The sequence below is a fragment of the Phodopus roborovskii genome, unplaced genomic scaffold, assembly GCF_943737965.1.
Source record: "Phodopus roborovskii unplaced genomic scaffold, PHOROB, whole genome shotgun sequence".
In the NCBI taxonomy this organism is placed as follows: Eukaryota; Metazoa; Chordata; class Mammalia; order Rodentia; family Cricetidae; genus Phodopus; species Phodopus roborovskii.
Window position 1 is genome coordinate 48,040,429 of NW_026126407.1, and position 20,449 is coordinate 48,060,877.

At 48.3% G+C, this 20,449-nt stretch overlaps 1 protein-coding gene across 1 annotated transcript; it reads left to right on the top strand.

The window, feature by feature from the left end:
* The first annotated feature begins 15,005 nt into the window (after positions 1-15,005).
* Positions 15,006-20,348, top strand: Msln (mesothelin). Its single transcript, XM_051181094.1, has 16 exons — positions 15,006-15,144; positions 15,497-15,540; positions 15,890-15,942; positions 16,267-16,387; positions 16,945-17,030; positions 17,209-17,338; positions 17,431-17,624; positions 17,804-17,894; positions 17,969-18,068; positions 18,326-18,504; positions 18,603-18,758; positions 18,840-18,982; positions 19,062-19,189; positions 19,483-19,577; positions 19,931-20,117; positions 20,189-20,348. The coding sequence occupies exons 1-16, from the start codon at positions 15,057-15,059 to the stop codon at positions 20,275-20,277; spliced, it is 1,884 nt and encodes a 627-aa protein (XP_051037051.1). The 5' UTR covers positions 15,006-15,056; the 3' UTR covers positions 20,278-20,348.
* The last annotated feature ends 101 nt before the right edge of the window (positions 20,349-20,449 follow it).

Below are 20,449 nucleotides of genomic sequence, written 5' to 3' on the forward strand. Positions count from 1 at the left end.
TCCTGTCTCAGCTTCCTGAGTGCTGGGGTTACAGGCACATACCACTACATCCAGGCCTCCTGGGGTTCTTAAGCAGGGCTCACATTAGGTCCACATCTTGAGCAGGGCACAGGAGCGCATGAATGGTGCCTTTCCTGCATGATGCTCTATATGATGCTGTGGGACCGGATGAGGTAGCTGGGGGTGTGTGCAGCTCATCCATCCTACTGCAAAACTTCTGGGAAAGAGTGCTTGGGCTCCTCTTATCATCATGTCTTCTACTCATTCTAAGAAGGCATTGTGGGGCACTGGGAGGGGTACAGGAGCACCTCAGTTACTTATAGAATATGATGCATCACAGACCTGTGGAGAGTTGCCATGACCTTTCCTTCAGACAATGTACAGAAGGCAGGAGGCCCTGTGAAGGTTTCAGTCACCCTGCCAGCCCCACCTACTACCATGTGGCTCATCCTGCTTCCTCTGTCCCTGAGGGGATGTGGCCTAATACCTGAGCACTGTTGAGAGTATGTAGCAGTAGGCTTTGAGGGCACAAGCAGGTCACAGGAGGGCTCCATACTGTCCCCTCACCTGCCTAATCACATCTGGACACCCTGTGATCTTGCCTGGATTGTTACTAGGTAGCATGAGCCCTTCATTCACCACTTAACTCTCAAGGTTCTCCTTGCTGGGGCTCAAGGTCTCAATCATCTGAACTTCAGTGTTATCAGGGCAGGATGGGAAAGTGGAGGGAGGGGGTAATGGGAGCCCCACTCTTCTCGTTAATTAAGACAGCCCACCTTGGTCCACATCGCTACTCTTGGGCCCTGAGAGTATTGAAGAGGCAAGACAATGGAAGTCATATTCAGTATATAATAACCAGATGGGAAGAATTCCCTGCAACCACCAAAGTCAACATAGCAATTCATCCTTGAAAGAAGGGTTGGCCACCATGGGGCTGGCACTGTTCCAGGAACTCCTCAGTAGAAAAGAAGACTCCTGAGTGTTTCTCAGCCCAGAGACCACCTGACCACTATAGGCCAGTAGGACATTCCTGTCATTTTTTGGGGGGACGATATTGAGATACCAAATCAGAAATCCAAGCTCAGAATATGTTCTGCTGCTACACGCCTGTTGCTGTCTGAAGTCTCCCATGAGCCTCTGTAGGATCTTCAGATTAGCTCAGATGCATCCAAACCAGCAAAGCAGAGGCGTCGACTTGTCTACATCCTCAGATGGACATAGAAATTGCCTGTTGAGGAAGAGGTCTGACCATGTGAAAAACCAAAGAGCAAAATAAATGACCTCAAACTCAAACTCAAACTCCGTGCCTGTGGGCAGAGCTTATGGATCCCCAACCAGAGGGTAAAAGTCAACAATACCCCACTGTGAGCAGGAGCTGGGAAGCTGCATCGTGTGCCCCTTCTATGCGTCAAAACATCCCACCATTCTTTGCACTTGTATGTGCAATTATTATTATCTTTTGGTTTTTAGAGACAGGGTTTCTTTGTGTGACCTTGGCTGTCTTGGAATTTACTCTGTAGACCAGGCTAGCCTTGAACTCACAGAGATCTGCCTGCCTCTGCCTTCTGATTAAAGGCCCGTGTCACATCCCCCCCCCTAACCCCCCCTGCTGCATATATGCAGATTTTTATGTGAAGTTCTGTGTCTAGCAAGGCAAAGCCCTGGCATTAAATCCACCAGCTGCTGAGTCTTCTGAGAAGTGCTACCTGGTGCCTTTGGCTCTGTGGCAGCTCTTGCTCTGGTCCTGTCACACACTGGGCTTTTAACCCATTCAGATGGTAAGAACATCTTTCTCCTATTTGGCAGTTCCCACCATTGTCAATTTGTCCATCAGAATAACCACACTGGTGAGATTTCAACACATTTCTGCTGGGGGATTTCTGTTCTTTCTCCATTCCTACTCTCCTTTTAATTCCCGAGCTTTATCATACACACCTTACAGTCCCACACCTGCACTGTGCTAAGGTTTGAACCTGGAACTTTGCACATCCTAGGCATGAGTTCTCCCAATAAGACACCTGCTTTCAATGCAGTTTTGTTTTGCTTATAATGTGAGCCAATGCCTTGCTTTATTTTTCTTTTCATAGTTCATCAGATTCTACAATACCATTTGCCCAATAAGACTAACTATCCCTCCACAGCTTTGAAGAGCCCCCTTTCTCCTAGATGCTATTTCCACATGATCTCTCTCTCTCTCTCTCTCTCTCTCTCTCTCTCTCTCTCTCTCTCTCTCTCTCTCTGTGTGTGTGTGTGTGTGTGTGTGTGTGTGGTGTGTAATGTTTATAGTCCCATCATCTGTTGCTGACTTAGCCACTATGGCTTTGCCTTTTAATATCTGGTAGCTTGTGTCTTCTTTTTAGAACATGAATATTGTTTATTTATTTAGTGTGTGTGTGTGTGTGTATGTGTGTGTGTGTGCACTAGTGTAATTGCACATGCCAGGGGAGGCCAGAGATGGTGTTGGATCTCTGGCAGAATTTCAGTTGGTGCTAGGAACTGAACTCAGGTCCTCTGGAAGAGCAGTAAATGCTCTTAACCAACAAGCTCCAGGCATGCTTTTTATTGTGGTAAAAAAATATATTTAGCATAAAACCAACTGTTTTGAGCATTTTTTGGTGTACTGTTTGGTTGTCTTAAGTACTTTCATTATGTCACATGACCATCCCATCATCCATTTCCAGAAAATTGTCATTATTCCACACAGAAACTCTGGACCCAAGAAACAACACACATCATTGTTCTCCAGCCTCTAGTGACTTCTGTTTTTGTTGTCTCTGGATTTTCCATTTTATTTAACTAGGATCAGGTGATATTTGTGCTTCTGTGACTGTGACTTTCTCTGAGCACAATGTTTCTAAAGCCATCTATACTGTAACAGGTATAAGAATGTCTGTGGTCCTCAGGGCTCAATAATGGCCTTTTGTATGCTGCAGTTTGTTTACCGGTAGTGATGGGCACTCACATTGTTTCCAGATTCATTGAGATGTAATTCATATGCTGCACAATTCACTCTTTCAGAGTGCTCAATTCAGTGTCAGTAATTATGTTGATACTTTCAAATAAGCATATCTCTCTGTCATCTATATTTAGCTGTTTTTCATTTGCTTGCTTGGGACAGGGAGTCACTGTGTAGCGCTGCTAGCTTGAACATCACTATGTAACTCAGACTGTGCTTAAACTCACAAAGATTCTCCTGCCTCTACCTCCAAAGTACCGGGATTAAAGGGTGCACCACCACACTCAGCTACCTTCTCCCTCTTCTTGAGGTTGCACCTTACACCACTAATATCAGACTATCCTTTTCCCTTTTGAGATAGGATCTCATGTAGCCCAGGCTGGTATTGAACTTGCTATGTAGTTTAGGCTAGCCTTGAACTGATCCTCTTGTCCCTACCTCCCATTTTTAGATTACAGGTGTACACCACCATGATCAACTATTTTTAAAACTCTTATTACTTTATTTCTTGTGTGTGGGTGGGGTGAGTGGGTGTTGGGGGCATAGATGGAGTATGTGTGGAGGTCAGAGGACAGCTTTTAGGAGTAGGTTCTCTCCTTCCACCAAGTGATTAAGGGGTTAATCTCAGGTTGTCAGATGCAGTGGCAAGTGCCTTAACCACCCAGTTATCTCAATGGCCCTAATTTTTTGTTGTTGTTTTGTTTTTTGAGACAGGGTTTCTCTGTGTAGCCCTAGCTATCCTGAAACTCCCTCTGTAGACCAGGCTGGTGTTGACCTCAGAGATCCACTTGCCTCTGCCTTCCAAGTGCTGGGATTAAAGGCATGCACCTCCACTTACCCAGCCTAATTTTTTATTAAAAATATTTTTTAAAGCCAGGTGTGGTGGTGTACATCTTTAACTGAGAGGCAGAGGCAACTGGATCTCTATGAGTTCAAGGCTATAGCAAGTTTCAGGCCACAGCTAAAATAAATAAATAAATAACCTATTTCCTCCAGTCTTATTAATGTAATTGGCATATAAATGATTGTATATATTTGAGGTATACAGCATGAGTTTTGTTTATTTATTTATTAGATTTTAAGGCAGGGTCTCTTGAAATAATCTTGGCTGTCCTGGAACTCACTCTGTAGGCCAGGCTGACCTCAAATTCACAGAAGGTGTGTGTTGAAATACCTGGCCACAATATTCATTTACATATTTACCATTGAATAATATTTTTGTCTATCTATCTATCCATCTATCTATCATCTATCTATCTAATCTATTTTCGTTTTTTTTTTTTTTTTATACTGGGCCTCTTAGTGTAGCCCTGGATGTCCTAGAAATCCCTTTGAACCCCAGACTGGCCTCAACTCAGAGATTCACCTGTTTCTGCTTCCTGAGTGTTGGGATTAAAAGCATGTGTCACCACATCTGGCTTGAACAATTTATATATTTTTTTCTAGACCGGGTTCCTTTGTGTAGCTTTGGAACCTGTCCTGGAACTCACTGTGTAGACCAGGCTGGCCTTGAACTCAAAGAGCTCTGCCTGCTTCTGCCTCCCAAGTGCTAGGATTAAAGATGTGTGCCACCATTGCCTGACTCTCCATAAATATTTTTAACATATATATTTTAATGGAGGTCTATCTGGCTGGGGAGATGGCTCAATGGGTAGAGCACTTGGTATGCAAGTATGGGGACCTGAGTTCATGTGACAGCCAGATGCAATAATGTGACTGTGTAATCCCAGTTCTCCTATATTAGGGTAGGAGGTGAAGAAAGGAGAAAGTTTTTTGGGCCAACTGGTCTGGCTTACGAAGCTGCAAACAACAAAGACACCCTTTCAAACAAGGTGGAAGGCAGAGACCAATACCTGAGGTTGTTTTCTGGTGTTCACACCTGGGCACACACATCAGATACAAGATAAAGATAAACTAAGGAATGCATAGTACGTGCAGGCATTTATGGGGCTGGTGTAGCATTTCAAGCCCAGTCTATGGTGTGCATGGGTCTATCACCTCAGACACTGATCATTGTGTCGAGAGCAGTTACAGGCTTCTCTGGCTGTTTTGAAATGTATAGTTACCTGTTGTCAATCATAGTTACTGCCATAGACTCTTCCAAGTCATCCCTCCTGCCGCCATCCCCTTTCTCCCCACTTCCTAGTCATACTGCTTTAGCTATAGAAAACAACTTGTATTTGTTGAGATGAAATCTAATCTCCCTCTTCTCCTTCCTCCTTCCCTCCCCCAGACATGGGCCTGAAACTCCAGGACTCAAGTAATCTCAAGTAATCTTCCTGTCTCAGTCTCCCAAGTAGCTGGGATTATAATAAGTACACAGTATCAACTTACATCAAACAACTTAAAAATATTTAGGTTGTTATTTTTAACTATGTGTATGTGTTTGTGTGTGGGTATTTACACATGAGTTCAGGTTCTTGATGAGGCCATAGACACCGGATCCCCTGTAGTTGGAGTTACCGTGGTTGTGAGCCCTCTGATGTGGGTGCTAGGAGCCAAATTTGCGTCCTCTAGAAGAGCAGAATGGCTCTTAGCTACTGAGCCACCTCTCTAGCTTTCTAAAACCTTTCTTCTTCCTCTTCCTTCTCCTCTTCTTCTCTGTTGTTGTTATTTTGTTATGTTTTTTGAGACAGGGTTTCAGTGTAGCCCTTCGTAGCCTTAGAACTTTCTCTGTAGACTAAACTGTCCTCAGACTCAGAGATCTATTGGCTTCTGCCTCCTAAGTGCTGCCTGCTCCTCTAACAACTTTCATGGTTATTTGCTTATTTTTATGTGATTCTGGGGATAGAACTCTGGGCCTCACTCATGCTAGGTAAATGCTCTACCACTGAGCCTCATGCCTAATCCAAGCCAGATTTAATGGCATATAATTTATATGGAGGAAAACTCACTACTCTCACTTCAGTGAGGATGGTCTCATTGTCGTCATGCAGTGAGAAATGTCACATTTCCTATGTAACTTTTTTTTGAGACACTGTATCCCAGGCTGGCTTAGAACTCAGCAATCTATTACTCCAGCATCCTAAATGCTGAGGTTACAGGCCAGCATCATAACTTCCTGTGGTAACTTCTCTGATCTTTGGATTACTAAATTGGGATTTTTCTAGCTGGTTCTAGCTAATCCTGTTGTAGTCAGAGAATACTCTCTATAATTTCTTTTCTTTTTCTTCCTTTCCTTCCTTTCTTCCTTCCTTCCTTCCTCCCCCCATATTTCTTTCTTTCTTATCTTTTGAGACAGGGGTTCTCTTTGCAGCCCTAGCTGTCCTGGACTTTATGGACCAGGCTGGCCTTGAACTCAGAGATCCAAGTGCTGGGATTAAAGGTGTATGCCACCACTACTGGGCCACACCCAATTTCAATCCTTTTAAAGTGGAGACTTATGTAGAGTTCCCCATGTGGTCTGTGTTGGTGAGTCCAAGTATGTGTGCTGTGCTCAGAGCAGTGTGCTTTGCCTTAGTCAACTGTGGCCTTCTGCGCCTGTTGGGAAAGGTCATCCCATGTTTTTATTTGAGACAAGGTCTCCTTAGGTAGCCCAGGCTGGCCTCAGACTCCCAATCCTCCTGCCTCTGCTTCCTGAGTCCAGAGATTACAGGAGCAGACTTCTACACCCAACCTTCTTTTATCTTTAAGCCCCTGTCCCTATATTTGAACTCTTATTGACAGTGCATAATTAAGCTTCACCCCTTCCTTCCCCCATATTCCTGCCAGTTAATGTGTGGGTTAAAATATTTTTCTTTTGGTATTTTTTGAGACTATTTTTTATGTGGCCTCCAACTTGTGATCTTTCTGCTTCAGCTTGTTTTTTGTTTTTTAGCTTTTGGTAATGAGGACCCAACCCATGTGCTTGAACATGCTAAGCACACCTTTTACCACTGAACAGCATCCCCAGTCTCAAAATGTGCATGAGTGTTTTGCCTGTAAGTATGTTTGATGCACATTGTGTATGCCTGTGTGTAAGCAGGGTGCAGGGTGTAAGCAGGGTGTGTAAGCAGGGTGTGTAAGCAGGGTGCAGAAAAGAGTGTTGGGTTCCCTAGAACTGGGGATATGGATATGGGCAGCTGTAAGTGGTCACATGCATGCTTGGATCTGAACCCAGGTCCTTTGCAAGAACAGCAAGCACTGTTAAGCTCTGTGCTAGCTCTTCAGTCCCTCGCCCTGCCCTATGTCTTTACACTTTTAAAAAGTTAAAAAACCAAAGAGGGGAAAGGGTGGTAGTGCTGCATGCCTTTAATTCCAGCACTGGGGAGGCAGAGGCAGGCTGGTCTCCGTGAGTTCAAGGCCAGCCTGATCTACAGAGCTAGTTCCAGGACAGTCTCCAGAGCAATACAGAGAAACCCTATCTTGAAAAACAAAACAAAACAAAAATCCTCCCAAAACAAAAGACAAAAAAACCAAAGAGGATAAAATTGGTGATGCATGAAAACTGTCCCTGAAAACAGTTTAATTGGCACACACTTGAGTTACTGATAAGGTTTCATGACACTGCTCCCACAGCCTGAAATGGAGCTGAAGGGGTGGGCTCCCTGTTTTGCTTGGCTGCCTAATATCCCCCTGGGGATCACAGCAGCTGCAGAAACACAGAATGCTGAGGACACATGTTCTCCATTGTGACATCTATGTTCTTTTATTACTGGGGCTCATCCTGTGTGAAGTGGACTGGCAATGTCGGTCAGAAGTGAATGCTTGCCCAGCATTCAGCAGGCACAACGGTTCTACACACACACACACACACACACACACACACACACACACACACACAATCAGATGGCAAAGTACTGTGTTTAGGGAGTAATGACACCACAGCTGCTATCATCACAGGAAATGTTCCCACTCCACCGGAAAGCTAGTCAGAAAAATTAGAAGATTTAAAAATAGAACATATTACCATAGCAGAATGTCTCCACAGAAATAAAAAGAAAAAGAAAAAAAAATGAGGCTACAACCCAATGACATCCACTTGTAAATCAAGCAAGAAAAGTTAGATTGCAACATTTGAGGAGGTAAATGGTGAAGAAATACTTGTGTTTATGAATATTTGCATAAGAGCAGCTGTTCTGAGAGAGAAGGATATTGGGACCAACCTCAATAGTTCATTGTAGGAAGCTAGGAAGGGGAAGGTTCTCTCTCATAAGTATGTGGCCCTGATTTTGATCCCCAAAATCCATGTCATTCCAGCACCAGGGAGGCAGAGACAGCCAGCTGAAACAGTGAACTCCAGGTCAATGAAAAAAACATGTCCCCAAACAAAACAACAAAACCAAAAACAAAAAAAGTGCAGTAGGCAAGATGTCTCAGCAGGTAAAGCAGCAGGCTCACCAAGCCTGGTGACCTGAATACAATCCCTGGGAATTTATGGAAGGAGGAGGAAGCTATCACACAGTTGTCCTCTCTCACACATGTGCTGCAGACCACACACACACACACACACACACACACACACACACACACACACACACACACACACACAGGATTATAAAATAAGCAAGTCAGGTGTAGAGTCCAGTCCATGACATGATCCCAGAGACTGATGTGAGGGTCACAAGTTCAAGGCCAGGGTGGGGGCTACATAGTAAGTTACTGTTTCCAGAAACAAATAGATACAAAGTAAACTGAAGCATGAGATTTTGAAGTTATTTATTTATTTATTTATTTATTTATTTATTTATTTATTTATTTTGGCTCATAGGAATCTACAGAATCCACAGTCACCGACCATGCAGCCTATTTACTGAAGGAATCATTGTCTCTAGGCTGTGTTGGAAGGGGGTGAGTGGGAAAGATCCTCTTTGCCAAGACTGATGAATGATCCCACAGACAAGAACATTCCCAGGGCTGTAAAGTGGAACCTAAGTGGTGTCTGCCGTGTTTGAGCTGATGTTGGAAAAAGTGTGTGGGAAAAGACTGAGGGGGACTGCTCTATACCCAGCTGGGAGTTGGGAAGTGTATACAGGTGCTCCTTTGTTTCTCACTGTATTATTTTTCAACACTTTCCCTATGGGAAGTGCCTCTGAATTACTGTAGTCAACTGTGCATTTCACCTTCACCAGTTCCGAGACCTTTTATCAGAAGTAGATACTAAATAACAGCCTGACTTGCCCTCCCAGGGTGGGCCAGGTGTGCTATGTATGGTTCTGCCACCAAGAGCAGGGGACTCCCCGGAACAGGAAAAACCTTCTCAGCTGTGTTATTCAACACTGAGTGGCCTTGGGTCTGGGCAGCTTCAAAATCAATGTTTCTTTTCTTTCAGGCTGGCGTTAAACTCAATGACAATTCTGCCTTCCTGCTTCCTGGTGCTGGGATTTCAAGTGTGCGTCACCACACCCAGCTTATAATGTTCCTTAATGAATTCAACATAAAAATTACAAGGGAAAGCTGTCCTTTCATGAGAAACATGTACTAATTGTGGGAATTCCTTCTCTAGGGAGATGTAAAAAAAAATATTTACTCCTTCCTGATAGGGCCTGAAGGGACTCTGGCCAGCCTGTGGCAAACATGGCTCTGGCAGACCTGGCCCTTCTCCCCATTCCCTCTGCCTTGCTAAAAACCATTAGATTATGCTTCTAAAGCTGCCACCATCGTCTATTCCCTTATTTGGCCACTTCCTCCTCCTGAGGCTGACTACCAAGGTCCAGCTATCAAACTATTTGATGTCTTGCAATCAAAAGCCCTCTTTGGCTCACCTGATTAACATACCCAATTAAAATACATACCTCATACTAGCATGGGGTTTCCCCTTGTACCTTTATAAACCGCTGTTTGCCTATGTGCCATATCTGTCTCCTCTCTATCTAGAGGCAGTCCAGAGGGTAATACCTCTTTCCCCTTCCCTTTGTTCCCTTTTCCTTCTCCTTGTCTCCTGTCTTTGTCTATTTCCTGCCCTCTAATTCCTTGTATCCCTCTGGAGTAAATAAATCTCCTTTGAGTCGAGAACTTGGCCTTGAGGGTCCCAATCACAAACCAAAATACCATTCCACCATAGTTTACACTACAAGAACCATGAACCATTAGTTTATTAGACTCTCTTTCTCTCTCCCTTCTTCCTTCCTTCCTTCCTCTCTCTCTCTCTCTCTTTCTCTTTCTTTCTTTCTTTCTTTCTTTCTTTCTTTCTTTCAAGACAGAGTTTCTATGTGTAGCCCAAGCAGTCCTGGAACTCACTTTGTAGACCAGGCTGGCCTCTAATTCTCAGAGATCCACCTGCCTCTGCCTCCCAAGTGCTGGGATTAAAGGTATGCACTACCACCCAGCTTTTTATTAGGCTTTCTTTCTTTTATTTTCTTTTTCTTTTTTTCCGAGACAGGGTTTCTCTGTATTGCTTTGGTGCTTGTCCTGGAACTAGCTCTGTAGACCATGATGGCCTCGAACTCACAGAGATCTGCCTGCCTCTGCCTCCTGAGGTCTGGGATTAAAGGCATGTGCCACCAATGCCCAGCTTATTAGGCTTTCTTAAAGAGTATGGATGAGAGGTTAGGGAAGGAGTGTGGGTGGTTCTAGAGCAGATACACTGGAGGGTCTTCACCCAGCATAGGTGACAGTGCCCTCATGGCCATAGTGATGGAGTTGGGGTGTGTGTGTGTGTGTCCCCATTAATCCATATTATTCTGAGGCCAAATGCAGTTGGAATAGTATTGCATATAAGTGGAGGAGCAGCTGGATACTCAGGTGAGGCTTCAATGACACTTCTCACACTCTCCTTCTATGAGGGATGTCAACAGAGCATCGGCCCAATTATGATTGCTATTTGCAAGCAGGCACAGCTAATTTGATGATGATGGCAGATGTTTGTTACCTAGAGGTGCTCTACAACATAATGGAAGCATGTAGCATGGAAGTGTGTGCTTTGGAAACATGTACTGTGGAAGCATATGATGAGGTCATCATCATTTCTGCCACCAGCACTGTTGGAATTACAAAGGACATGCTTCATGTCCATCCTATGTGGTCAAGGTTAAAACAAGTAGTGTCTTCTATTCCCATGCACGCTTGTGGCAGACATTTCATTTACGTTCCTCAAAGCAAACACAAAAAAGGGTGTTTTCACATTGCAAAGCTCATTCACCAACATGAACCTGGAAGAGTGATGAAGTGTGTAAACTCCCATCACAGACAGCAAGAACTAATGGGACATCTGTAACACATTTTGATGACAAGAAACAATAACTATATTACTATTACATTTATCTATTTAGTGTGCATATGTGTGCCAGCATGTGCATGTAATCTTCTGGAATCAGGGTCTGTTTTCCTCCATGTGATTCTGGGGATTGAACTCGTCATTGGGCTTGGTAACCGATGCCCTTACCCAAGGACTTCTCTTTGATTTAAGAAACAGCAATGTTGACATCAGGGAACACTTGTAATCCCAGTACTTGGGAGGCATAAGCAGGTGAATCTCTGGGAGTATGAGGCCAGCTTGGTCTACAGAGTGAGTGCCAGGCCAGCCAGGGCTACACAGACTCTGTCTCAAAAAAACAAGTGTTAGGAAAGTGGCTCAGCAGGTAAAGGTTTGATGCCTGGCAAGCTTAGCTTGACCCTGGGTCCCACACGATCGGAGGAGAGGACTGACTCTCAAATATGACTGTAATTTTAGAAAAACAAAAACAATAAAACAACCAATATAATTACTATATTTTGAATTTTACCAGTAAAAAGTGTGGGCCTTGTTTCCCACCGTGTGACACACGTTCGGCATTTTTTGGTTGTTACATTTCTGTTGGTTTTGTAAGCTGATCTTCCCCCCTGGCAGCCTTGTTGAATTCTGGGCAGATTAGGGTTGGGGCCAAATGCGCTGTAGAATATAAAACCACTTCTGGAAAAAGGTCAGAGGTGGGAGCTGTGTAAACTCAGTTCTGCAAACAGAAGGGTTTTGTAGGTAGGTTTTTGTTTTTGTGTGTGTGCTGGGGGACCGAGGGCCTCCTGCGAGCACACTGAACCAATGGGCCACAGTGGAGTTCTTTGTGTAGGTATTAAAAGCAGGGGCAGACTCCATGCTGGGAACTGGCAGTTGCTAATTATTGGAAGGGTTGGAGGAGAAGTTAGGTCTTCTAGTTTTAAGGTCACTCCACTAAGTGGGGACTGAAGGCTAAGGACACTGTGACATGCATGGTGGCTTTGCCTCCGGATGCCCGTCAGGTGGGCTGAGTCCAGTCATCTCTGCCCCATGGATCTAGCTGGTCTGACTCCGCATTGGGTTTGTGTTTCAAAGCCCCTCACCTGCCTACTGCTTGGCCACTGTGATGTCCAAGGCATGGCTTGAATCTGGGAGAATCTGAAAGGAGCTATGATCTGGCTGTATTCAGCTCCCTGCTCCTAGAGGTGAATATGCTGGGACGTCATACTCTGTCTTGCCCTATAGCTCTGGCATGTGCCTTCTCTCGGTGTCACCTCCCCTCCCCCTGAAAATGGGACAGTAAGAAGAAAGCCCAAATCTGGCTCTCCCCCGAAGGTGGAGGCTGAGAAGAACCCTCCTTCCCCCTGTGATTCAGGCCTGGCCCAAGGCTGCCTGTAGCTCTGTACAGGATTCGCACCCACACATTCCCAGAGCATGAGAAGCCTCACTCCCAGATGCCTGTGCCAGGACAGCCAGGGTGCACAATCTGTCAACACCCACTTCCTAGATGAGGAAACTGAGTCAGAAGAGACCAGTTTGTTAGTGTTACCCATGGGTAGGGCCAGCCACTGGGGACCCTAGGAACTTGGGGGCTCTGGTGGGCACTGGGAGTCCATGCTCAGGGCAAACTAAGCTATAGGGAGAGATAAGGACTCAGCCGTCTCCCTCCTGGTCAGCTGCCGTTCCCTCTTGCTGGACACAGACCATTGGCATTTGCCAGGAATGTAGACTGGCCCACACCCTGTTGCCCCAGTACACCACACCACACTCTGCCTGACTCCATTCCAGTCCTTGGAGATCTTGACAAGGGGCCGCTTTCCCTATCCTCCCCCACCCCTTACCAGTATGAATAGTATGAACAAGTCTCCTGTGAGAGACTCCCAGTCCATTTCCTAGTAGGCAGCCTGCTGCTGGTTACCTGGGATGGGAACTCCAGTTCAGCAGGGGGGGCTCGCATTACAAGATGATAGGGACTTTCCTGGGAACCATATTTCTTAGAACCAACCTCAGTGTCCAGACCCTTAAGGGGCTCACAATGGTGTTAAAGTTATCACACTGAGGGGGAGCCTGTGCTAACTCAGAAGTCAGGAGTTACATGTATCCAAAGTGCATTGTGGGTAGAGTGAACATTCAACTGCATCAGTGCCTGTGGCGCCTCTGGTCCAGCTGACCATGGGTCAGGACAGGAGCGTCCCAGGTTCTATGACCTCTCAGAAGAGGAGCCAGACAATCTCATCCACCATGGGTGTCCTTCCCTGCTGCACAAAGGGGAGTGGCAAGGACTCACTTCCCTTCCTGTCCTCTCCAGCTGGCCGCAGGACATCTCTGTGCTTTAGGAAGAGCCAAACAACCCTGTGTTGAAGACCCATCCCTGGTTTTTGGTCCCACCCATCCTCACCCAAGTCTGACCTTTACAAGGAATGTGGTCTGACTTCATTTCCTATCATTCAGGGCCAGACCTATGCTGGGCTTGAGGGAGGTTGTGCAGGGGGCTGTGGAAATAGCTGGCCAGGTGGTCCTATGACCCCTCACCTGCCCCATCCTGGAGGGAGGATGGCCAATGCCTTGCCGTAGACTCAGCCACTCACCTTATGCTCCATTCTGAGGAGCTTTTGATCTGCTTAAAGCCACCCCCGGGGGAATAAGGGGTGATATTACCTAGCAACAAGGGAAAGCCAAGGTCAGCCTTTTACATGGCTAGGTCCCATCTTAAAGTTCTGGACAGGACCTGAGCAAGGCTGGCATACAGTTGATAATGCTCAGTAGGTGTGTGGGGGGGGATAAAAGAGCAATGGATGCTGATTGATGCTGGTGAGGGGTGGGATGCAACTAAATGACTCTCCTGCGTTGCCCCATCACTGAGATCCCATAACACAATGCCAATGGAACCATTGTGGGTATTTCTGTTTTGCACTGAGGTGCCTTTGGCCCGGGTTGAATGGGCACCACCTATGCAGGATCTTGGATTCTATGTGACTGTAGGATAGTGGCTCCCATCTGCACCTCTTAGGATGTGGGTGTGAAAGATGCAGATTCCAGGGCCCACAGCTGCCTGCAGAGGCCAGGCTCTTAAGGAGCCCCTGCTAGGGATGATAGACAGGTCCTGACTCACATAGGGCTGGGCTGCGAGCTGCATAGTTTTCTGGGATGAGGCGAGACACTGAAGCACTCTTGCCAGGGCTTAACCATCCTACACATCGTCTTCTGGTCCACAGCCTGTTCTACCTGCTCTGGGACTTCTTAGCTGTGGGGTCTGAGGCTCCTCAGATATTCTCTGCTGCTGGGCTGGCCAGGCAACTTAAACATGGGAGCATGAGGCAAAGATAGCTTTAATACAGCCCTGTACATGCCCAGGAAGACACTTCTCCACAGGGCTCTGAACCCCACTCCAGAGGAGACACATGGATCCTCAGGTGCCCACTTATCCACTTGCTGTCCTAACCTTAACAGCACTTGAAGTGTTTAGAGAAGCCATGAAACCCCAAGGGACTGATATGGAAGAGATATTCCCTTCCCCTACAGCACGTCTGCCTGATGGGGACTCGCATTTGTACAAATCACAGGTACCTTCAGCCTCATGCCCCAGGGAGAAGGGTGGCTCAACATAACCCCCAGCCTGAGCCACTCAGTCACCCTAGTACAAATGGGGGACACCAGTGACATTCTGAGCAGGAGACAGCCCTATCTCCTGGTACTGTTCTTCCCTGCTGTGTCAGGACAGAGGATGGCTAAGCTGTCCACTGGGTCTCACAGCCAAGGTGCCTAGCTGACTCAGACCCAGTGCCCCTCCCTATAGGAGGGCTGGTTCTCCTAGGGGCGGGTCTGGCAAGCGGTCTGTGTGGAGGCTCTGCCTAGTGGACACTACTACAGGTGCCCACAGACGCTGGAAAGGTGATTTCCCAGGGCCCAGAGGCTCCTCATTGTCCCTAAACAGTGTGGGCTGAAGGTTGGGGCAGTTGGGAACCTCAGAGCCATTGTTATCCACAGACCATGGCCTTGCCAACAGTTCGACCCTTGCTGGGGTCTTGTGGGAGCCCCATCTGCTGTAGAAGCCTTCTACTGCTTCTTCTTAGTCTTGGTGAGTATGGGGTGAGCTGATCACCAGAGAGAGGTAAGAGTGCCCAGACCTTCATGGGTAGGGACCCTGGCAGAGGCTCTACCTGCCCTATGCTTTCTCCTTGGCCCCTTGCTAGGTGGCCTGAGCTCCAGGAGGGTTAGGGACTGAGAACAATGAAAGGCCTGGAAAGTGGTGTCACACTCCTAGCGGGGAAGACCCCTGGGCCTGGGGAGTGCAGGCTATATGACATAATGGGGAACAGGGGCCTTAACTCTCTCTTTCTATCCCCAATGGGGTGTGCAGAGGCCTGGGACCAGGAAGCAGCCCAGTTCTGCCCCGGCCCCTCCTCTAGTTTTGTTCCCTCTGCCCACAGGGTGGATGCCAGTTTTGCAGGTCCAGGCTATAAAGACGGGCCAGGTGAGATCCTCTGGAGGACACAGAAGGATTTTATAATGTGGGGGCTGTGGGCTTTGTTTTCTCTATTCTACATATGGATACATACATCTCTGAGATCTCTGAGTGCCAGTTTTCAAAGATGATTGTTGGTCAAAGTGTTGCTGAGCCTAGAGAGTAGCAGAATCTTGGCTGTAGCTCGGCCCTGAAAGGAGCGGAGTTGGGAAACAATGAGGCCCTTGGGAGCTAAGTCACAGGCCCCAGAAGTAGCCAGACTCGGGAAGTACCTGGACCTTGAAAGAGTTGAGACCAAGTTGACAGGAAAGAAGTACTGGTGTGCTTGGGGAAATGTCAGCCAGGCCTTGTCCCATAGAAGGCTGCAGTCCCCTGTGCTGAATTGACCGGTACCCCCCCTGACTTCACCAGGTAGGTTTAGCAGCTTTTGGGGTGGGGTGGGGCTCAGGATGCCTTGTGGGCTGAATAAGCAGGTGCCAAGTTCCCAAATTTTCATTCTTCACTGTCCTTTGCGTTTTGTCTTATCTCTCTACCCACCTCCCTCCCTCCCTGGCTGGCTCAGGGCTGGGGGAAGGATTGTGCTCCAGGGCACAAGCACTGTCCCCTCCAGGCTGCTACTAGTCCCAGGGAGGGGAGGGCTCCAAGAACCCCAGGGTCCTGAAGGGAGGGGCCTCTGGGCAGGGAAGCACTTCAGAAGGAACAGTGTTGGGTGCAGACTCCCAGCCCTGTCCACAGTCTCCCAGCAGGCCTCTTTCGTGACCTCAATTGTGAAGAAGTGTCTGGTCTGAACATGGCACATGCTCAGGCATTGGCTGAGGCTGTGAAAAAAAAGAACATCACACTCCGAGTGAATCAGGTCAGTCCCCTGTATGGTCTTTGGGTGGAATGGGGGAGACACCCATGGCTGGAAACTTGGTGACTAGTTTTTACAATACTGCTGCTCCCTTCATCCCGACCCAGGATCTCGTCCTGGCTGGTGACTCCCCTCAGAACCCCTCTTGCCACCTAAGCTGACCACTATGTGTGTGTCTGTACTGGGGCTTGGCTCTCTGGGTGTGTGAATGCCTTCCCTCCCGGCCTGCTACCGTTCCTCAAGTCTGAGATGGCCTTGCTGTCTCTCTCTTGGGGAGACCTTGCCTCATATTTCAAGACTCTGTCCTCAAAACATGGTCAATGGTGGCATGGTCAGGACAGGGAGAGAGAGGCCAGCCTGATGAGCCTCTATGGATTCAAGACCAAGGCGAGCCTGTTCCTGGCTCTTGGTGCAGTGGGATGTGCATGCCACAGGCTGTGTGAACAGAGTCAGGGTACAGCATGTGGCCTGTAGGGTGGAATAGAACTGGGGTGCCCCAGGCCATCCTTGAGGGCTGTGGCCCAGAACATTCTGAGCTGTATGTCCTGGTCTCCTGGCAGCTGCGCTGTCTGGCCCGTCGCCTTCCTAAGTACCTCACCAATGAGGAATTGGACGCCCTCCCACTGGACCTGCTGCTCTTCCTCAAGTAGGTCTCACCTCTCATCCCCCTCAGCCCCTGCCTTGCCCTGGGCAGTGACTGGGTGGCTTTGCCAGGAAGGCACACAATGGAGTGTGTGTGTGTGTGCATGCACATATGCATGTGTGCATGAGCACGCATACACACACACACACACAGAGTAACCCATATACCCCCCTCTCCATAGCCCAGCCATGTTTCAAGGGCAAGATACCTGTGTCCACTTCTTCTCCCTCATCTCTAAAGCCAATGTAGATATCCTCCCACAGAGGTCTCTGGAGCGCCAGAGGCTGCTGCCTAGAGCTCTGGAATGCCAGGTATGGAATGGTGCCATTTACTAGAGGTAGAGACAAAGCACAGAGTGGGCCTGGTCATTTCCCTAAGGTTCTGAAGCTGGCTGTACGTGCAGGGAGTGCGTAACTTTCAAGTGAGTGAGGCAGATGCGAAGGCTCTCGGAGGCCTGGTCTGTGACCTGCCTGGAAAATTTGTGGTCACATCTTCGGAAGTTCTCCTCCCCTGGCTGGCAGGCTGCCGAGGACCCCTGAACAAGGGCCAGGAAGAGGCAGTCAAAGAGGCCCTGAGGAGTGGAAGATCCCCATATGGGTGAGTAGGAATGGCTTAGCACATGGGCAGATATATGTGAGGATATCCATAGCCAGAATGGGTTTCCTAGGGCCATGTATCCCCTGCTGCACTCCTTGTCTGACCCAGTTTCTGGCTCCCTCGATCTCTGTCTGGGGCCACATTCTGGGTCCCTGAGCTGGGCCTCTGTTTCTGGACAGCCCCCCATCGAGGTGGTCAGTCTCCACCCTGGATGCTCTGAAGGGCCTGCTGGTAGTGTTGGATGAGTCCATTGCCCATGACATCCCCAAGGTAAGGTTCCAATACCTGGCCTGTCATTGAAGCTGCTGGACTTTGAGGCTCAACCTATTATGCTCTACTCTCAGGATGTCAGAGCTGAATGGCTGCAACACATCTCCCGGGGCCCCTCCTGGCTGGGGGTTAAGCTGACTGCCATGCTCCCAAGGTTCCGGCGGGACACAGAGAGTGAGTCCAGAGCCATGTCTATTTGGTAGCAATCTGAGACAGGATACTAGGGATAAGGGTCTATCTAGCATTGTAGAGTTTCATTTGCTCCTACCAGTGGCCCTTCCAGGCTCTTCAGCTTGGTCAGTTGTAACGTCACAGAATAGAATAGCACCATTTTGTCAGTGGGTAAACTGAGGTCAATGTGTTGTGGTAGGTGAGGGGGGAGGGAGAGTTGAGAGGAGCATACTGCCTCTGACTCTCATCTGCCCCTCCAGAGAAAACCTGCCCTCCAGGGCGAGAGCCCCAAAATGTGGATGAAAACCTCATCTTCTACCAGAATTGGGAGCTAGAGGCCTGTGTAGATGGTGCCATGCTGGCTGCCCAGATGGACCTTGTGAATGAGATTCCCTTCACTTATGAGCAGCTCAACATCTTCAAGCATAAACTGGACAAGGTCACTCATAATGGGCTTCTATCTGTCTGCTCTGCCCAGGACTCTTTTTCCAATGGTCCCAGGAGTTGCTCTGGCCCTCATGGTTCTTTCTTCCATAGACCTACCCACAAGGCTATCCTGAGTCCCTGATCCAGCAGCTGGGTCACTTCTTCCGATACATAAGCCTAGAGGACATCCACCGGTGGAATGTGACCTCACCAGAGACAGTGAAAACTCTTCTCAAAGTCACCAAAGGACAAAAGATGGATGCTCAGGTAACATCTACCCCGACATGTGGCTGGACAAGGGGATGCACCTTTCCCTGCCCTAAGGCGCCTTAGTGACTTCATCCACAGGTGATTGCCCTGATTGCCTGCTACCTTCGGGGAGGAGGCCATCTGGATCAGGACATAGTAAAAGCCTTGGATGACATCCCTCTAACTTATCTATGTGACTTCAGACCTCAGGACCTGTACTCTATATCCTCCAGTTTTATGTGGTGAGCTCTGGTTTGCTCTTCAGGGCTGAATGGATATTCAGAGCTTCCTAATCACTGCCATACCCCACAATGTCCCCAGGCTGGTTAAGCCCCAAGACCTGAACAAGTGCAGCCAGAGGCATCTGGATATCCTCTATCAAAAGGCCTGCTTGGCCTTTCAGAACGTGAGCAGGCAGGAATACTTGGAGAAAATCGGACCATTCTTGGGTGAGTCAAGGCACACACCGGTAGGTACAATAGGGCACTGTAGACCCCCCAGTTATATGCCAAGTCCTATCCTTTCCCTGCCCTATCCAGGGCTTCCTAGGCATATGTGGGATCTGGCATTGATGACTCTGGATCTCCCATCCCTTCTGACCTCAGTGGTTCAGACTGTTGTTGAACATGGAAGGGTCTGGGCATTAGGAAGAGGACAATCCCTGAGAAGCTGAGTATGCTATAGCCAAGGGTAGGGCTATATTGTGCTGGGAATTTTCAAACTGGGGCCCTGACACCTGCAGGTGGGGCCTCTGTGGAGGACCTGAGGGCCCTCAGCCAGCAGAACCTGAGCATGGACTTAGCCACTTTCAAGAAGCTGCAGGTGGATGCTCTGGTGGTAAGTGGGGGTGGGAATTCACGAAGGAGGGGCCTGAGAGAGGTATTATAGGAGGTGGCCAGGGTCCTGAGAAGGGCTTGTGTGTGGAGTCCTTATGTGGGACAGAGGGCCTTTTGTGGGGTACAGCCTCATGAGGAAGGCCTGGGGTAAAACAGAGGGACAAGACACAGGACTTCAGGAGAAGGGGTTGAGCCTCAGGAGGGAGGAGTTTGGACAGGTCCTGCTGGAAGAGGCGTGGCAGCCTCTCAAGGGGCCCCTTGTATACAGGAGTTGAGGTATTGTGGGCTGTTGTTTACCTACAGTGGGCCCTCTGGGGCCTAGAGACCCTGATGGTTACCCCCATGCTCTGACAGGGGCTGACTGTGGCTGAGGTACAGAAACTTCTAGGGCCACACATTGTGGATCTGAAGACCGAGGAGGATAAAAGCCCTGTCCGGGACTGGCTCTTCCGGCAGAGGCAGGAAGATCTGGACAGGCTGGGTTTGGGACTTCAGGGTGGCATCCCCAATGGCTACCTGGTCCTAGACCTTAATGTCCGAGGTGAGCTGGGTTGCCCAGGGGCAGAGGTAGGGGATGGAGTTAGGAGCCTGAGCTGCCTTCTCTCCTTACAGAGGCCTTCTCCAGTGGAGTCCCACTTCTTGGACCAGGATTTGTAATTGCATGGATTCCCGCTCTTCTCTCAGCTTTAATACTGAGCTGAGACCATCACCCCTAAGGCTCCTGGCACCAGCTCTACTGTGGAGCCTCATCTTAACCAGGAGCAGGCCTCAAGGGTTATTGCCAAAGTTTGAGGGCTCTTGAACTCAATAAACAGTGGCATGTGCCCCCTTGAGATGTCCTGTAGTGTTCCCAAGACCAGTTAAGAGAGTGAC